The following is an 18,506-nucleotide window of genomic DNA, read 5'->3' on the forward strand; positions in this document are numbered from 1 at the left end:
GAGATCTAATCCCAGGGAAACAATCTCCTTATTTTTCGGATAGCATCTGTACACTGTCAAGGTCCTCGTTTCCTTCATATGTGTCACAGTTTAGTTCGAGTGGATAACGATCTTCCATCCCTTCGCTTGTCAGAGAACTGTTTCTGGCTTCGACGAATTTTTCTCATTAGAGAGAGCAATTTTAACCTTGTCTGGCTGAGCTCTCGCGCGAATTCGCGTGTCTGTCATTTACATAATAGTAATACTAACGATCAGCTCGCAAGAGAATGACCGTAATCAGTCCGTCGAAAATCCACGGACAGCGACGCGCTAACAGCCCGTCACGGGCAGCGAGTCGACATTAACATTCCACTTCGAAAGTTGGAGCAAGTAAAAAGGCGACCGCGGGAGAGCGCGGCAACGTCGAAGGGAAGATAACGAGAACGTTTAACATGCAAATACAGGGTACGAAACGACGGCAAAACAGCAGCGTGGCTTCGCGTCGGCGGTCAAACAATTACTTGGCTGGGCGCGACCGAGGGGATCGCGAGCGCGAACCACGTCACCCTGTAAAAACTGGAATGTTGCGATGTAGGTCGGTGGTTGGGGTTTCTTGCCGAAGCTGGGAGCTCGACTATCGCGAGGAACCGAGGGAAGTTGGGACGGGTTGTTGACAAGAAACGAATCCAGCAAAACCGTCCTCTGAAATCTTCGTCGAGAGCTCAGGAATTCACACAACTCTAACCCTTCGCACTTAAAGTGTGACAATACTAGTTCTGATCTCAGTAATGCCACGGGGAATCAGAAAGTAACATATATTTTCATTTTATTGGTCACATGGTGACGACACTGACACCACCCTAAAACTTGTTAAATTTATGCACTCTGTCTCTCTACACCAAAGAAGAAATGTGAGCACTGATATATCCTCTTCGTTTAAAGCGAGTGAAATCTGCAGAGATTATTCGCAGGATGAAAGCCTGATCTCCAGGGTGGTTCAATCACCCTGCTCCCTGGGCAGAGAAATTTCGACGCGAAGTCACGAATCCAGGAGTAAGATCGTCTAAGCGTGAAGATTATCGCGATACGGTAAATGCTCTTCAAACTCTTCTGATCCAGGAATATTCGAGGGAAGCTATGAATACGTGAGTTTATCTCGAGCTCGCCAAGCGCGTTTTGGAAGAGCGTTGGTCCTCGCGACGAGTCCGCTAGGATGTTTAACGTCGCGGAGGCAGCGCAGTGGTAGAGGACCGCGTGGCAGAGCAATGAATTTCCGGCTTAAGGTGCTCGAACGATAGAGGGTGAATGGGGGCGGGCAGGGAGAAGGACAAACGGGCAGACAAGATAGAGTGCGACTCGCCTAAGCCGAATGCAACGGTGGATGGTCCTTCGGTACGCGTCGAGACCGCCGAAGCGGAACAAAGCGCGATCCCAATGAGCTGACTGGGCAATTTCCCGCTCGAGTCTAGCCGAAACTGGCTCGCTAATATTACCGTGCATTCGGTGCGCCGAGGCATCCAGGCTTTACAGACGCGGATGGCCACTTGACCCCCTCTAGCCAGCCGGGTCAGGCTCCGTTATTGATTTCAAAAAAAAAAAAGGGAGAGAAAGGGAGAGAGAAAGGGGAACGTCGAGGGACTCGGGGGAGCAGCGGAAACAAGGGACAAGAGTAGAAGAGTGAAAGGAAAATTGGGGAAAAAAGAGAAGCGGCTGGAAAAACACAGTGGAAGGAAACTGAACGGGGAAAGGCAGAACTGCGAATCAAGATGGACATGTTATTGTTCCAAGCGTCGAGATAGAGCGGGCTGGAAATAGAAAAATAAACGGAAAATTGTAGGTGTACGGGGCTGAAAGGAATGGGAGAGATCTGAGGAACGCGTGCAGGAGTGTGCGGCATCCCGAGCGTGTAAATATTAATAAAACGCAACCGGTGTGCGTCCCGATCAAATCGATCGTATAAATTTCGAAGAGGCCGGTGTCGTGTGGATGGGCACGCGATACAATTTGCCCTTTAAAATAACTCAGGCGCGCTTTGAGGGAAATCGTTTCGTTCGCCTCTATCGTGATACATTCAATTTACCTCGTAGGTACTTTTATTTCCAATAAGCGTGCGCGGACCCGTACTTCCCTCTGGTTGGCTCGAGGTCGAACGGATCAAAGGTTTCCTCCGGTGTGGACAGAAAATGGAGAAACCAAGCGGAGAAGAAGTTTGCTCGGTTATTGTGCCCACATAGCGAGGCGGAATATTTGTCCATGGAAGAGGCATCGCTAGTAACAACGTTACTCTTTTAATAAAAAAAGCATCGTAGAAATGTATCGTGATTCGTTGAAGAAATTCAACGAGAAGGGGTACTAAAGTTCCGCCACTACTGTGGAGGACGATAAACGGTAAGCTAACGAAATGGAGGAGCCAAGGGGACGAGGGGAGGAGGTTAAGCAACTTGACCCGATTCGTAAAATGTTTCACCTGGATGAAACCTCGCCCCTACTCCGCTGGTCCGCACCCTCTTGACGTCACGGATGCACTCGGTGACGTCACGCCGCAACGTCACTGCACCGGCAGTTGGCCCGGGTCAGGGGTCGTTGCCAGGAACGTAGCGTGCATCGGGGTATCGATGACGCGCAAGTCACTTCCATTGCAAGGTATTAGCCGTGTGTAATTAATTACCGATTTAGTATCGAGACGCATCGATAGCTCGATTACGTTATGGATATATTCACCTGCCTGTGCAATTAATAAAAAGTCAGGCGTCGTATTTTTCGCCGCTTTAGGGGAGACAGAAAGTCGACGCGCGAGCGATCGCGAGCGTGCACGTGTGACATAACTCGAGACGAAAAAAGAGCAGAATCGATGCAACCGTAGGTGGAATACTTTAATTAATAATTTGCACGGAACGTTAACCGCGCAGAAGAGAAGGAAAATTACACGAATTATCTCGCCCAAGCATCGACGTGCGCGCCTAGTATGCATAATAATATGCGTCCATGCAGCCCGTCCCACGCGAACTTTCCTTAACGAGTTTATACGCTCTTCGCAATCAATAGAGCCAACATTTGCGCTAGCATCGTGTGCAGCCATTTACATCCGGCACTGCTCGCAACCACCACCACCGTCGCCACCACCCCTCGCTCTTTCGTCCGACACTCTGCCTGAATTCTGAATAATTCGAGTTGAACGACGCCTCTCGTCCTCCCTTCCCTTCGCTTCAGTCGCAAATATTACCCCTACGATGTCTCCGCTCTCCCTCCTTCACCCTCCCGCACCTTTCGACGCGTCTTTCCTCTCTCGATCGGTTTTGACAAGGGGTGGGTACGGGTTTCGATCTGTGGCCACCTCTTTATGAGTGGCCTCGTTATCGAAATGCGGTAATTTGTTTAGCCGACCGCGAAATCTCTGTTCCCTCGATCCAGCTGCACCCCCGACCCTCTTCGTTCCAGCTACACCCAGCCCCTGTCAGCCCCTCGGCGCGGCGGCTTGTTGTCGTGCGCCTGACAGCACTGACACTTCGGCATCATTACGATGTAAATGAACGCGGAGTGTCAATACTGCCCGGTCCCGGTCGACCTGTTCATTATTTTCCGTGGTCAGGGACTATCCACCCCGTCCATGCACCAGCCAGAAATATCCCCGAGTTTATTCACTGAATATCGAGCGGCTGACGAAGCACCGTGTCTGTCTACTGACCCCCGATGACTCCATTTTCCAACCCCTAATTTTAATCCAAGCTGCTCCCGAGGGTGAATCAAATATACGAGCTTCCGAAGTACTTTTAAAATCACAGGAGATCCTCGTTGCTAAGATACGTCGGTACTTCGTTCCAAGACTCTTCAGTAGAACATGTTATATACTATCAATGCAGCGTAAAAGCAGAGGGTGGTTCTCAGTAAAAATCCCAACAGATTTCCTTCCTCCCCCGCGCTCTTACCGAGAGCAAAGTTCAGTAGATACGAAGGTGGACTGGGCTTAAGATCGTTTTCACATTTTATGCGCGATTCGAGTATTTCCTGACTGGCTCGCCGGACATCCTGGATCAATGAGCGAATCGATAGCCAGCATTTACGCGGATGGAGGCTGTCACTGGTCGCGAACGCACATTCAATTCTCGCTCGATAAAACGGGGAGGCCGTAGCCCCCGGATAAAGGGTCGATACACAGTGGTGGCTTTTATAAATACGGAATCATTGATTTCGCGGTGGAGGACCAAAGTCTGGTGGGCTCGTACGCGAAAGGAGGACGCGCCTGTGGAAGGGGTAACGATCGAAAGCTCTGAAATCGCAATGCCTCGAGCCTGTTTATTATTTAGCAATAATAAACGACGATATGGCTTGGTGGAGGTGCGGTCGGCAATAAAGCCTCGCCAGGGGGACGTGTATGCTCGTTCGGAAAGTAGAATGTAGGCCGTACGGTGCGCGACGCTGTTAACGCGGCTGTACGTGACAGGAACGCTTTCAGATATTATCCGAGGCTGTGTAAACTGATAACGTGTTCGCGATGCAGGATAGAGAAGCATTGTTTACCGACGTCGAAGGTGTCGTTCGCAATGGAGCCACGTAGACGCGTATATTTTCGCGCACCAGAGTTATTGTTTCAAACCGCGAAACCGCGATAACGACAATTCGCGGAAAACGTTGCGGTCCTAATGTCACTGTGTCACTCGCGATAGGTAAATCGTGATTGCTATTCCTATCCATGGGAAAAATAGACTCCTTCCTTGTGAACCTGCTAATGATACTCTAATAAAGAACCTGTGTGTGTTCTCTATCCCAGACCTGGATTAAGGTGGAGCCTGGGAGGAGACTTAGCCCTGGGTCTCACCCATTAAGAGGCCTCAATGTTTTACACACCCACTGAAATGAATTTCTGCAAATACTGAATAATAAAATTATTTTCTATATAAAATAATTATTCTTTATAAAATCCCTTCAAAACGTAGGGAATGTTTCACTATGGTATAACTCTACCCTCCCTCTTTTTTCAAGTCTCAGGCCTCAGGAAACCTTATTCCAGTCCTGCTCTGTCCAACAGTCCTCCCCTTCGCCACCGAGGCTTCCCTCCAAATTCGAATTTCCCTGACACGTTCGCTGATTTCTAACTGTTTCGATGGGGGACGCGCCTACCCGTCCGTTGCGGTTTTCCCTCGGAACCTCCACGGGGGACACGAAATAATTCCACGCGGTTCGCCGTGCCCCGCAATTTCGGGCGGTCGTTCAGAAAACCCAAGCGCTCTGGAGGTGCTCGCGAGGCCGCGGTCTCGGTACCGTTTCGAGCTGGCCAACGAATGGGACACGTTCAGTTAATTCCGCGGCAAGTTGAATGCACACTCTCCTCGTTCGACGACGATACGAATAGAAACGGTAATGACTGTTATCGTGCCTGGCACGTGGCTATTTCGCATGCTCCTTTATCTTCCTGTGCCCGCGCGCGATAAGTATCCCTTCTGCGTGCATGAATGCTAACCGTGGATTCCTGGAGTATCGATACCGATGAATATGGTGCTGGCATTTTCTCGCGGCGATTTCGTGGATGGTAAACGGCCAGACTAATCTTCACGAGCGACTCGCACGTGAGCCGTTTATCGAGGGACATAGTTCGCCGCGATGAATCGCGTTAAGCACGAGCATCCGTTAAGATTATACAGTTATGGTTGGGTTCGCATAGTTGGTGTGGTACATATGGGGTTCCTTTGGTAGCAACCCCTGCGGGGGTTAGGAATCCCCCACTATTTTATAGGGAAAGGGAGAAAAGGAATTTTTCTGAAATATAGCGATATCTGTAATTTTCAGGCTGAACGATTTATGGTTTTTAAAAGACTTCAATTTGTATTTTAATTGAAGTGTAAGGATCTCTGGATTTGATATTCAGAAAGAAATTGAGTGAAACGATCTTCTCTCTGGAAACATGTAAATTTAAGAAAACGCGGAGGAAGCTCGAGCCCCAGGCTCGAGAATAAAAGTGTGTTTTATCTTGTAACTGGAGATATGTGTATCTTACACCCCTGGAACGAGTGTTCTAGGGTTTCTTAACTTAACTACCATAACATTAACTCTCGGGAGTGTAAGTGAATTTGTTGGCTGTAATAGCAATGGATCGAGGACCGACTAAAACGCGCGTTAATAATTTAATCGGGTTACATTTTACTCGGGTTGCTTATAGTCCAGCATTTACAGTAACCGTTAAAGCCAGTGATTATCCTGGAACGGTATTTTCGAAGTTCCACGGCGAAGGGAGCATTTAAAAATATGAACAGCATCGCGGGAGTGGGATTCAGTTTATCCATGGTGACGTTAACTTTTTAATAGAACAATTTGTCGCGGCTGCGTCAGAAAATGTTGCCCGCGTAAACTTCGTTATTCAGTTACGTTTGCCTGTTCACGTGCAGGCCCACGTGACATATGCAAATGTTATCGCCCCGTCGAATCGACGTTGAGCATCAATTCCGCGAGTGCATGCAGGTGACGCGACGATTTCCTCCCTCGAAACGAAGGAACTGCCGCGCACCGCCACCCTTCGCCTGATTCTCGACCGAGGGGCAGATTTTTCAAGGGTCCCCTCGATTTACGACCTCTTAATAAAAGACCCGACGATTCCACCTTCGCACCGGAACTCCCGAGAGCTCCCTTAACTTATAGCCCCATCCATACTCCGTCTAGATCCACGAGATTGCGATTATTAGCTATTACCAGAACCCATAAGGAGATATGAAGGGAAAATCGTCGCGATATCGATTGTAAATTGTTCGAGTGATTAGGTGGACGAGCAAGTGGCTGTAAATTTCCTGTAATCGAACCATCGAATCCAAGCAGAGCCATTTTGATAAAGAAACTCATAAAGGTACTTTATACTGGACTCGAGGGAGGAGAACTCGCGATTTAGAAAAATAAATAAGCTTCTGCTTTTGCTGCATAGTATCGATTCAAGAATTGCATTGCGCTCTGGGATTTTCCAATCGGACAATTCACGAGCCATCGGTTCGCCAAGTTACTCTCTCGTGTTCCTGACGTTACTCTTAGAAAAACCAATGCCTTCTTCCTCGACGTTACAAGCACAAAGAAACGTACACGAATCTGACGATATTTCCACCAAAATTCAACGCGAATAGACGCATCGTCGAGCGGCGCAAAATGCGATAAACACGTTCGTCCTGATCGTTCCGAGCTGGCTGCCGAGCCGTAAATTTTACTCTCCTCTGAAAGAGGCTGTTAAAGTGGAGGAATTAAGAGAAACAGCCATTAAATTGCGAGAATGGCCAGGATTCGGTAGGATCGTAGAGTGCCTCGACGAGCTTGGTGCTATAGCGTCGCCGCCAGGAATGCAAGTAAAAATAAACTTCTCCTCATCCATGCACGAATCTGCCACGACCTGGTTGCACGAAAATCAGTTACTACCAATGCCAAGGAAAGTGTGCTTCAATGATCAGGAACGAAGAATTAACTGCCTATTTGCAAATCAACAAAACTGCACTCCCGTTCTTATTTTAGCTTCCACTGTTGCTCATCGGGTTTCCAGTATCTTTTTAATATTTTTACCGAACGAGCATCGTTTCGAGATGGAGTATCGACGGCAGTGCGAACAACAAAATGTAAATTGAAATGGATTACTTTAATTATTCAACAGAGGTGCAGCACGACTGCCGAGAGTTCGTTATTATTTGCTGTTGATCGGTTTTAATCAATCAACATTCCCGGTTCGTAGATCGATGGATACACAGGGACGCTGCATAGAATACTTTTGCGACAATGTGATTACGAAATAAACTACATTATACACGGACGCTGTTGTTTTCGTCCTCGTTATCGTCAATCTGCTGGCCCCACGAGCGATGCTCATTTCGCTCGCTAATCGCGCCATCGTTCCCGAGCGTTATCGTCATCTGTTAAACAGCTAAATACATCGTATCTCTGCGCAGAAAAATCCCCCATGCACATCACAGCGATTGCCTCGGTGTCGGATCAATTTCCCCCTGGACAATTTCGTGGCTCCTTTGTTTCTGGCTCCGCGGAAATTCTTCGGGACAGTGATTAAATATCGCTCGGGTCGGCTCGATCGCGAACACCGTGACAGTTTTACGAAAACAAAAGCGCGAGAAGAACGAAGATCTATACTCCTGGATGGAGCTTAAAATTCGCAAACGCATACGCGGCCGTCGATTTTTTTTCGTTTCCATGGCTCCACAGCTTGCTTGACATTCGCCCGCGTGACAGACATCGACCATTACTTTTGACACGCCGTATACGTGCATGGCATTTCCCCTTTTCTACCCTCTGTGTGCTACCCCCTTGCTGAGTGATACCGGTCCAATGACAGGGGGAAACCCACGAGACGTGATTTATTCGAGCTTTCAGGGATCCCTTAAAAGTACCTTCCGTTTCACCCTCGTGAAAATGTATCAACCATTTCCCTACTCTACGTCGGGGAAAATTGTGTACCCGTGGTCTTTTAACGATTAATTAACCTTCGTTTAGGCTTGAAAATTGAGATAAGATTTGAAAACAAATGCTAATTTAGAAGCTACTTAGTTTTTATACAGTGGAGAAAAGCATTATAGTTTTGCAGGAAAGAATATTTATCTCATATAAAGTGAGAAAAAATTGCAAAGTGAATGAATATCACTGACTATTCAATTTTAAACTCAGCTTTTATCTACCACTGTATTTCGTTTATTTCTCTGTTTAATACTTTCGCCACGCATTCCAAATTCCCGCAGCTGAGAACGACAAGAAGCCAATGCGAGAAATGAAAAGCACTCGAAATATAATTTTCCTTTTCCGTTCCTGTGGCCGCGAGAAGGCTTTTGACGAGGCTCGACGCGGCACCGCGGTGCAACGATGCAACCAAATATCTCTATCACTGAAAAGCGTACTCTCTTCCAGTTTCCCCTCGCCGATTGTTTTCGCTTTTCGTTTTCAAGACCGCGTCGTTAGTCTCCCAGCATTCTGCGACTTCGCGATGCCCCGCGACGGGTTCGCGCTTCCTCCGAGCTTGGAAGTCTGGATTTCCAGGGATAATCCGTGGCTCGTGGCGCAACTTAATTGAAAACAACCCCATTAGCGAATCTCCCTGCAAACTTTCACCGAATACGCACGATGTGCTCTGAGATTCTAGCCACGAGCCGACCCAAAAGACAGCTGTTCATCGACACCAAGTTACAAGAGTAATTACACGTAACGGTGTTTAAATGCGAAAAGCGTTGACGATCGGATTACGAGAACGTTTTGATTGGGGATTCGAGTTCAGCGAAACATGGAACGATGGATAATTCCAGGTGACGTCAACGAAGGGGCGGGCCAAAGCTAAAACACGTGGAAAATAAAAATACTTTTTCGAAAAGTCGAAAAATGCGTGTAGCAGCTTTTAAGCGGCGTCGTCACAATGGAATTCGAACCACGGTTCCCTTTTTCCTCTCCCATTGTCAGTGAATAGCTCAGCCGCCCAGATAAAATAGAGACGAGTAATTAAAAATGTAAATGAGCGTAATTCTTCGAGACGAATGTAGCTAATAGGGGCGTCTAACCGCGAGCTTGACTCGAAACTGTGCGCGGAGGGGTTGAAATTCGAGAATACGGGGTAGGCAGGCTACGAATCGGTCGAACAATGGCTTTCATTAAACGGTTCAAGCATCGCGGGGGAGTTTGTGGAACTTTACGCGGCAGCCGTTGCTCTTAATAAAACTCTGTTCCGAGATTGTATATCTTCCGCGGCTGGAACTCGCGGAACGAAATTGAAGCCAGCTCGTCGGTACATTAACGCGTTCGAAGGGAACTTGGGGGAATTCGGTGAAGTTCTGGCAGAATGGGGAGGGCTCAAAGTACCGTGTGCGATTCGTAGCTGAATCATAATGCGAGGAGGCCACCGAAATTTCGATGGATCGGGCTGAGAGGCAACGCAGTCGTCCGTTTTACCGCTTCGCCAAAATTGGAAGACCCACAATATTAAATTCGAGTTAACCGATTCGTGGCGATAACTCGCCAGGTACACCTTATCCGAAGCACTTTCTGTAATTTCATATCTGTGTATCGATTCTCGCTGAAAACGATACGGTTTTGAATGTATCAGTACCACAAATTATTCGAATCTAAATTTTCACCGTAGTTAGAAAATTATAGTAGATGTTGGTAGTGTTCAGAAATAGAAAAAAGACACATCCTTTGTAAACAATTGCAAATTAAAGATAGGTAGAATCCTGTTTACTGAACAATTCGTCGTAATCGACGCTGAAATCGGACGCATTAACACGCCATTGCAACTCTCTAATTATTCTCTTTTGTTACAAGGATTATTTAAATAATATTCCAGCTGTGTAACGTGAGCACGTATAGGCGAACTGCAACGAAGAATGGCCACGGTCAATTTTGAAAACCGAACCCGTGATACAGTAGAAAATTAAAGAATCCATTGTTCGCGAGTTAAATGAAGCGCGTCCGCGTTGCATCAACCCCTTTCCACGCGCACGGGGGTTCGGCGCGCCAACCGATTCCAATTCTCGTCACAGTACCGTCGTTTATTGCTAGCTAAATAATTAACGCGATCGTTATTCGTTCACCGAAACTGCTTGCCCAGCTGTCGCTCGTCTGCGTCAAGATCCACGCGATGCAACTCCAGGGAATTGGAATTCAGTATCGGTTGAGAATCGAATGCATCATTGGTACCAAAATTATTCGAAATATTCAAAATGCCGCAATTAATGATGAGAAAGACTAGAAGGAAATTTTAATTTTAAATTGAAGAATTTGAAAATTTAAAAATTTAAAAATTTGAAAATTTAAAAATTTGAAAATTTGAAAATTTGAAACTTGAAAAAATAAAAATTTAAGATTTAATAATGTTAAAAAAACGTGGACACGATGAGGGCGACAAAGGTGGGCCATTATCGTTAAGGAAGCTATCGTTAGAAAAATTAGAACGTCGGTTGGGCGAAATGGCGGAAATGACCGAGCTGGTACTTAAGTATGCACACCGTGGACGTTGCGCCGGCACAAAAACCGCAATTCAGGGAGCAACTTTTGGACGGAGTTTAACTTTACCGTACTTTTTTCTGTGGGGAAACGTTGAGTAAACTCACCTCGCCCCGAAAATCCCGACTTCTCCTCAGAACTGGCCCCTGCAACAGAGTAACGATCCAATTAGAAATTCCTGCACATTACGTTTTTCGGGAAATACAATAGCAGCAGAAACTGGAAGAATGTTATAGCCAACGTAACCAATTCAACAGCTTGGTGATACATGAGAAAAAGAACTGCGATCCCCAGTCACCCTCGCACAGAGTGGCCAAGTGGCGTGCCTCGTAATCGACCTTGGATCTCGGGGGCGATACTCCCCCGTCTATTTTCTTACGATAGAATCAATAATAGCAGGGGGTTGAAAAGGGGTGGAAGGGCCAGAGTCGTTGCCTACAGTTACTGGTCGACCTTTTCGCTGGTCTTCAGGATTCGAGTCCAGTAATTGCCGCGGCAATTACCACGAATTACGGCGATAATTACCGTCATTATGCGGCGCAGTAATTTTGGTAATTACTGCAGTAAATCGTAAGCTCCGATTGCAAGCTCTCCAAGCCCATCGGTAGACCGAAACTGGGATATCTTTTAAGACACGTAACTAACTGGCTGATGCAGAATTTCCGTGGAATCCAGTAGCCTTTGTTTATCGTAAACCGATGGCCGTTCAGGGACGAGACGCTTCTACTTTGGCAACCCCCTTCATTTTCTACGAGTTGCTGAACCGGCGGCTTACTCTGTGAACTGTCGCGAAATTTATGCGAACGGCACCGTGGCTGGTCGGAATCTGAGAACTCTGGGTCGGTTAATTACGAGCGATTTTATGCCTGGAGTCGCCGGGCGCAACGAGCGAGCCAGACGATTACCCTTTTCCGGTCGTTCGAGTTGTTTAAATTAACTGCAGAAGTCGCAGGTGCGAGCTAAGCGGCAACAACCGAAGGGAAACTATACTACTCGAAACAACTTAATGTTTAATCGTCCGCGCCATACGCGTCCGCGTCAATGGTCAGATTTCGAATCAAAGCGACGAATCGCTCGAAACTGCTACTGTTTCCACTATTCAGATCAAAGCTGTTCAGGTTGTATCGATGCTCCTAATATAGCCAACTGTCGCCGTCGAGGTGGAAATTGTAATCCTATTTCTATTTTACGAGTCTCTCCAAGTACTTAGCGATGCTCATTATTTCAGATTTCGATGTGTATCAGAGGAGAAATTCTGTGAACCTTTATCACAGTGATACTGTACCTGCGTTTAGTTAGAACCAACGTAATTCTGCGCGAAGAATATTCTGCTTTCGAGAACTTTTTGCGAGATGAAAGTCAGGGAGGTCAATTATCGCGAGGGGATGCATCTGTGGTGATACACAATTACGAGCCTGCCTTTTATTAGGATCGCGTTCTCCCCGATGGTTTCGAGATGAAAACAAATGCCAATCGGAGGATCTGACGTTGTTCACTTCGCGATGATGAAGTTCGGGAGAACCGGGTGGAAGAGGATAATGAAAAAATGCAGCGTGGTGTATGACCGCTGCAGGGTTGGTTTTTCGATTCGCTGGCGGTCGAAAGAGAACGCGTCCCGCAATTTCCAGAGATGAGGGTGACGTGTGCTTACAGAAAAATGACTGATCCGGGGACAGAGAATGGGGATCGATTCGAACCGCAAAAACATCTCGCGGCTCTGATTCGGTATAAAAGCGACGCGGACAACGGTCAGGAGACGACGATAAATGACGAGCGTCGCTGGGCGTCGTCGTCTAAACGAATGAACGCGAACAGAGGGGGGGAAATTAAAGTGGGAACTAGAAATCACGCGGCGAGCGTTCGTCTAGAAACAACGAGGAGGAAATGAAACGCAAGTGGAGGCATCGAGAGCGCAAAGTGGAGCAGCTGTATCAATGATTCGGAAACGATCGATGAAATGACAGTTTTCAGCGCGTCGAAGGCAGACTGGCAGGCGGACGAGCAGGCATGCACGCACTGATTGCGCATGGTGCGACTCGCGTCCATCAAGCTGACAAACGTCACGACCGATGCAAATAGCCAGGGCCGTGGCCATGCTCGCTTGCCCGCTCGCTTGCCCGCTCGCGTGCCTGCATTTGGCGGAATGCTAAGCCGCCTAATTCACGCTAAACTCTGCCATTTTTTATCCTGCCGATCGCAGGGTTGTCGGGATAGGCCGTGACGAGAGCTTAACCGAAATGGATCCGAAAAGAAGGGTAGTACACTAAAGCAGAGCGAAAGTAGAATACGATATCTGTGATTACAAGACAAATTGACTTGAGCTACATTTTTAGAAAATTTGAATTGAGCCCTTAATTGAGATCTAGAATAAAGAATTTATATTTAGAAAAAAAAGGGACATTAAAATAATTTGTTCACTTAAACATAAGGACTCAAGAAGACAGCGTTGAAGCTGCAATCTTTATGCGAATATTTCGAGAACAAAAATACATCTGTGATTTACAATCACAGACATATGGAATTCAAGATCCCTCGACGAGACTCCAATTAAGATTCCTTCTTGGTTTTTGCAAAGATCGTAAAAGAAATCGCGACATAACATTTTCCAGGCCGACGTGCGTGAGGCGTCACAGGATATCGCTCCATAGCCAGGTTGAACTTTCGAAATTGGCGGCTGCGTATTCCGACGAGGGAAATCTGCTTCGACGACTGCATACATAACGAGATTGGAAGGGATATTCAAATTACGGCTCGCTCTTTCCGAGTTGCGCGTAATGGCTCGACCCCTGCACTGATATTTTTACCCTCGACACGTCTCTTTCGCCCCCGACCCTGCTGCGTTTGAGCGGTGTCCTCATTGGAAAGGGCCTTCATCCGACTCGCGCGAGATCACTGGCAAAGACTGCTGGAGATTCCAAAAGCTATGAAAGTTTTATGACGCGTCAGCGGAAAGACGTCACAAGATGCGACAGTGTTGGTCGAACGAAGGCCACGCTCGATGTTTCGCTTCGTTATACTAACTCCACGCTGCCCAAGCTGGCATCGTTTTTCGCGATTTTTTTTCGGTTATCGTCAGTTGGCTCAATTCAAGGGAAAAAAGAGCCAATAGTGGGACGGACTATAGGCCACGAAATATAACGAAACTTTTGAAAACCATGGTTTCCATTGTTGTAGCGAGATTGACTTTACCAGTCTGCGTACACGACTCGTAACTCGATCCCTGAAAACATTTTAAAAGCCTTTTTGATTACAGAAGCTTGGTTGCTATGTGTTTTCGGTACGCTGCTGCCAATCTTTGTAATTTAGCCAATAACATAGTTCCGTAAATATCGTTTTACAATAACCAGCACCAATTGAAACATCGACGGTGTTGAGTGGCTTATAAAAACTCCGCCGAAATTATTGTAATTTATGCGACGTGGGAGGGCTAATTCGCGCAAGGCGATAAATCAAGATTCGCATAATAATGAAACTGAGAACAGCCTCGGTGTCACGGCAACTTTTATCAAAAGCGTCTATTTATCTTTCTTACGAAGCAGTTTGAGAACACTTCGCTCATAAACGGCCCCGACGAGAAAGATCCTCGTCTCAGGCTGGTCGCTCGATTCCTCGCGATCCAGGGAACTAGGTCACTGAGATTGATGGTTTTTCTTTTATCCCCAAGATCTCCGAAAATAGCAGTGGGGCATTCATAAATTTCGTAAACACGGTCAGGTGAATGGCGTCGCGAGCATCGTGGACTAGGCGACTCCACCCGCTACGCTTTTCAGTCTCTACGCCTTAGACGGAATTTTAAATCGTGATTCCAGGGTCACTCGAACGAGTGTCCTCGGTCAGGCTAAGTACAGGCCATAACGAACGCGGTCACGCGACCGACTGAAACGGAATCGAGAGAAGGAAATCGAATTGAAGCGAGCAACCAGAATGAAAAACTCTCGAACGTATCCTGGGCAGTGGCGGTGGTCAATGATACACGCGAGGACTCAAGTGCCGTAAAAGCGATTCGATTTGCACAACCGCCTTTCAAGTCCGCCCTTTCATCAAACTCTCTCCACCTTTGTTATATTGCCTTCGTCTCGATCTCCGAATCTGCTATCCTCTGTCCCACGTTCTTGTAATTTCCGCTCGATGTCCGGGCTTTCAGTTACCGATATCACCCACGCCTTTTCCAGGCGTGAATAAACGAAGTAGAGATTTTGAAAAACCGAACTACAGAATGTTTGGTAGAAACTGCAATGGTCAACAGAGCCACAGGGAGAGAAAAATTGGCTCGGTAAACGTCAAACGAATTTCGCTTTCGAGCCTCGGCCCACGCAATTAGCTTGAAAACAGAGAATCGAGGGGTGGCGCTTTCCGGGCTCGAATTGAATTCATCGGCCCCCTAAATACGTTTTGATCGCGATGATCAAACGCTCGATTCAAACACGGTCGATTCATCGCACGTTTCCCTGTCTAAAAGAGCTCGCTCGTGAAAAATATATCGTGACAGGGGGCAGCCGCGAGCGTTTCCCGCGTTAAAAACATCCACGAGATCCGCGGCAGCCACTCAACCAGCCCCCTTCGCCGCGCGCACTCGACGAGCCCCAAACGAGCCTCACATCCACCTATGCGTCGTATTTAATCCACGTTTTACGTCTGGCCGACCTCGAGTGTGATTCAATTACGAAACGGGGCTGGTAGATCCCCTGTCGAGCCGTGTACACACCGTCGATCCACCTTGTTCGCGTCTCCTCGACGCTCGTCGTCGCGCCGCCCTTCCTACACACCTGCACCCTGCTGAACCCGACAATTACCCTGCGGACGTGCGCCTCCGAGATGCTCGCGACGGGGTCGTGTTTCGGGATGTTCCTCAGTAGGAACGGAAAAGGAGTAATGGGGAAATTGGGCACGCACTATAGTTCCCTCGTGCCTCTGAAGATTTGACACTGCCTCGGGTAGGAAATTAATTTGGCAAGGAGAGAACGTAACTCGCGATGATTCTGCCGTGCAATCACGCCAGTCGGGTAATGGTCTCGAAACGTGCCATAAAGATGGTAGGTTCATACAATGACGTTGGGAAATCTGTACGATCTTCTACAGTCCACAAAGTTACGACTAACTGTCGCTACGAGAGTTATTGCCGATTATATCGAGTCACTTTTCTGCCCTTTCCCTGACAATAGCTTCGTAATTGGGAATAACGTAACCAGAGTAATGTTTGCTTTGAAACGTAAGGAGATGAGTGTGAGTAACTCAGCACTCTGATAGTGCATCAACGTAGGGCGTTTGTTACGTTACCAATTCTCGGCGAGAGATCGACTACGGGAAATGTACGAGCTAATGGGTCGAGTATGTTTGCGAAGCATCTGAGTATAAACGTAGGGCAGTCCTGGTACACGCTCTCGCGCTAGTTTTAAGGTATTTGTGTACTCATTGCAGGGAGCTTGAGAGTTACGCGTTAGAAGTCGAGTCCCTCGACGCTGGCGATGTGAAATAGTGGTTAGAATTTTTAACCCTTTTTTTCTCTCTGAGAGAGGTATAGTCATATTTTGGATCCTCTGTCGAGGAACTTTGGGAGCATGTTTACTGATACCTCTATCGGGGATACAGGGAACAGCTCTATACTTAAGCATATAAATCAGGAATTTTTAGCTTGCTGCATCGCGAAGGAATATCAACCATGTACACCGAAGTTATAAGAATTTTCTCTGAGAGCACCGAGAGGAAAGTTGACCCAGACGAAGCGGGGGAGTACTCGCGAGGACAAAAGGTCGTGAAGGTGAATTCCGACGGGAGTAGGCTCGCAGTATGGAATTACGAAGTTTAAGATAAAATGGATTCGCGGAATCTGAAATAGAAAATTCCCTGGCTAATACCATCGCGGGGTTCTCATTCTCCTCGCATAACCTTCGTCATCCGGGGCCTCCCATTTTCTCCGTATTCCAGCAGTGACTGCTGGCTTGCTTCCTCGCTGCGTTCAGCGGAGGGAGATAAAAAGGAAATAACCGAACGTGGATGAAATCGGTCGAGTTCCTTCGAATCATCTCGCTTCTCCCATTCTTCGCCCCGACTCTCCTATCAGCGATAATGACGCGATGCTGTCGTTCTTCCAACGCCTCGAATTCAAATTTCACCCAGCTTCTTATTTTCCATCCTAGCGTGCCTTCCAGGTGGTATTTACGAACTACCAATATCGCATAAGGTGCATAATGTCTCCAGGGAACGCGCAATTCTCTTCCTCGTTCATAACAAGGTTTTCAGTTCCTCTTTCCAGTATCCCCTACAATACACCACTTGAATTTCATGACGTTCAACGAAGAGACGTCGAGTTGCCCGTGGCAAGAAAAAGACTCATGGAAAAAGCTCGGGAGCCAGGGAAAGCGACGAGTAAACGACCAGAGAGAAGAAAACAATGGACGCAGGGGAGAAAGAAAAGTCGGCCGACGGGGGTCGAAAAAGCAGGGGAGGCAGGGAAGGAAACTCGAAACACGAAGAGGCGGTCAAGAGGCACGAAATCTAGCCTTCATTCGCATAAATTAATAAGGCACTTGTGCCCGTGGGTTGGGGCGCGGTGGGCGAGGCTGACGTCACCGGCAGGCGAGTACACAGTCGACATTTCGAGTACGGTGGAAAACAGGGCCTGGGGGTGAGGAGCTGAATTATATCGGGAGTCACTAACACACCCACTTTTTCCAGTCGACGTGCACAACCCCCTTATACTCGCTGCACTCGGCCCGCTTCCCCGTTAATCGGATTTTTGCACCCCCCGCTCGGAGAAAACCTCCAACCAGCGGACGAAATCGCTTCTCTCAGATAATGCAACCACCCCGAAAAAAAAGGAAAAATCGCGTCGGGGCAAAAGTTTAGGATAGAACGGTGGTCAGAGGCGAAGGTTGAGGGGCAGACGCGGATAAATCCTCTCAGCCCTCGCGAGAAACGCATGGCTCGATAAAACAAGCGATCTCTAATTCTATGAATATCGACCATTATAGAACACACGGTTTCCCATTATTTATTCGGCTATTTCTCGCGGTTAATGCAAAAGTGGCGGGCTTGTTTGCTAAGAACCCTGGTTGTACGTGGTTGCAACCATCATTTTTAACGTCGAGCCTCGGGACGTACGTTCATTAATTGATTCTGTCCAGATACCGTAGAAACAAAGACGTCGTTGGCTGCACTCACCACAAGTTAATGTCTCGATCGATAATCCTGTAAATTTTCAATTCCATGCTGTTGACGTAGCCGTTGTACAAGCTCCTTTACCCCTTCGCTTGCTCCTCGCCCCCTACGCCCTCGCGATCCGCGGATGTCTAATTTAATCGCGCCAATTAAGACAGACCTTCAACGAGAGACGGCGAAGTAACGATTCGGAGGAAATCGAGAAATTAATATTTCTACGGCTCGCAGGGCTGCGGAATGAAAACAGACCGATGGGAGGAGGAAGAGATGGTGGCTTGGAGGAGGGCTGTAAGAGAATAATTAACAGTCGCTCTATAAAATCCAATCGAGACATCGCGGAGAGAAGATGGCTTAGGAGAGAGTAGAGGAACGGACGAGTGGTTCAATGAGCGACGAAGAGACTGAGAGCTCGAGGG

General features: G+C 47.5%; 1 protein-coding gene across 1 annotated transcript in view; it reads right to left on the reverse strand.

The window, feature by feature from the left end:
- LOC143182045 (uncharacterized) overlaps window positions 1–18,506 on the reverse strand; it is a 111,053-nt gene that overhangs the window by 37,300 nt on the left and 55,247 nt on the right. The window contains exon 6 of the mRNA XM_076382788.1: window positions 11,040–11,078. Coding sequence (XP_076238903.1) covers window positions 11,040–11,078 — 39 coding nt within the window. The remainder of the gene's footprint in view (window positions 1–11,039; window positions 11,079–18,506) is intronic.

This window comes from Calliopsis andreniformis, chromosome 8 (genome assembly GCF_051401765.1).
Source record: "Calliopsis andreniformis isolate RMS-2024a chromosome 8, iyCalAndr_principal, whole genome shotgun sequence".
NCBI lineage: Eukaryota > Metazoa > Arthropoda > Insecta > Hymenoptera > Andrenidae > Calliopsis > Calliopsis andreniformis.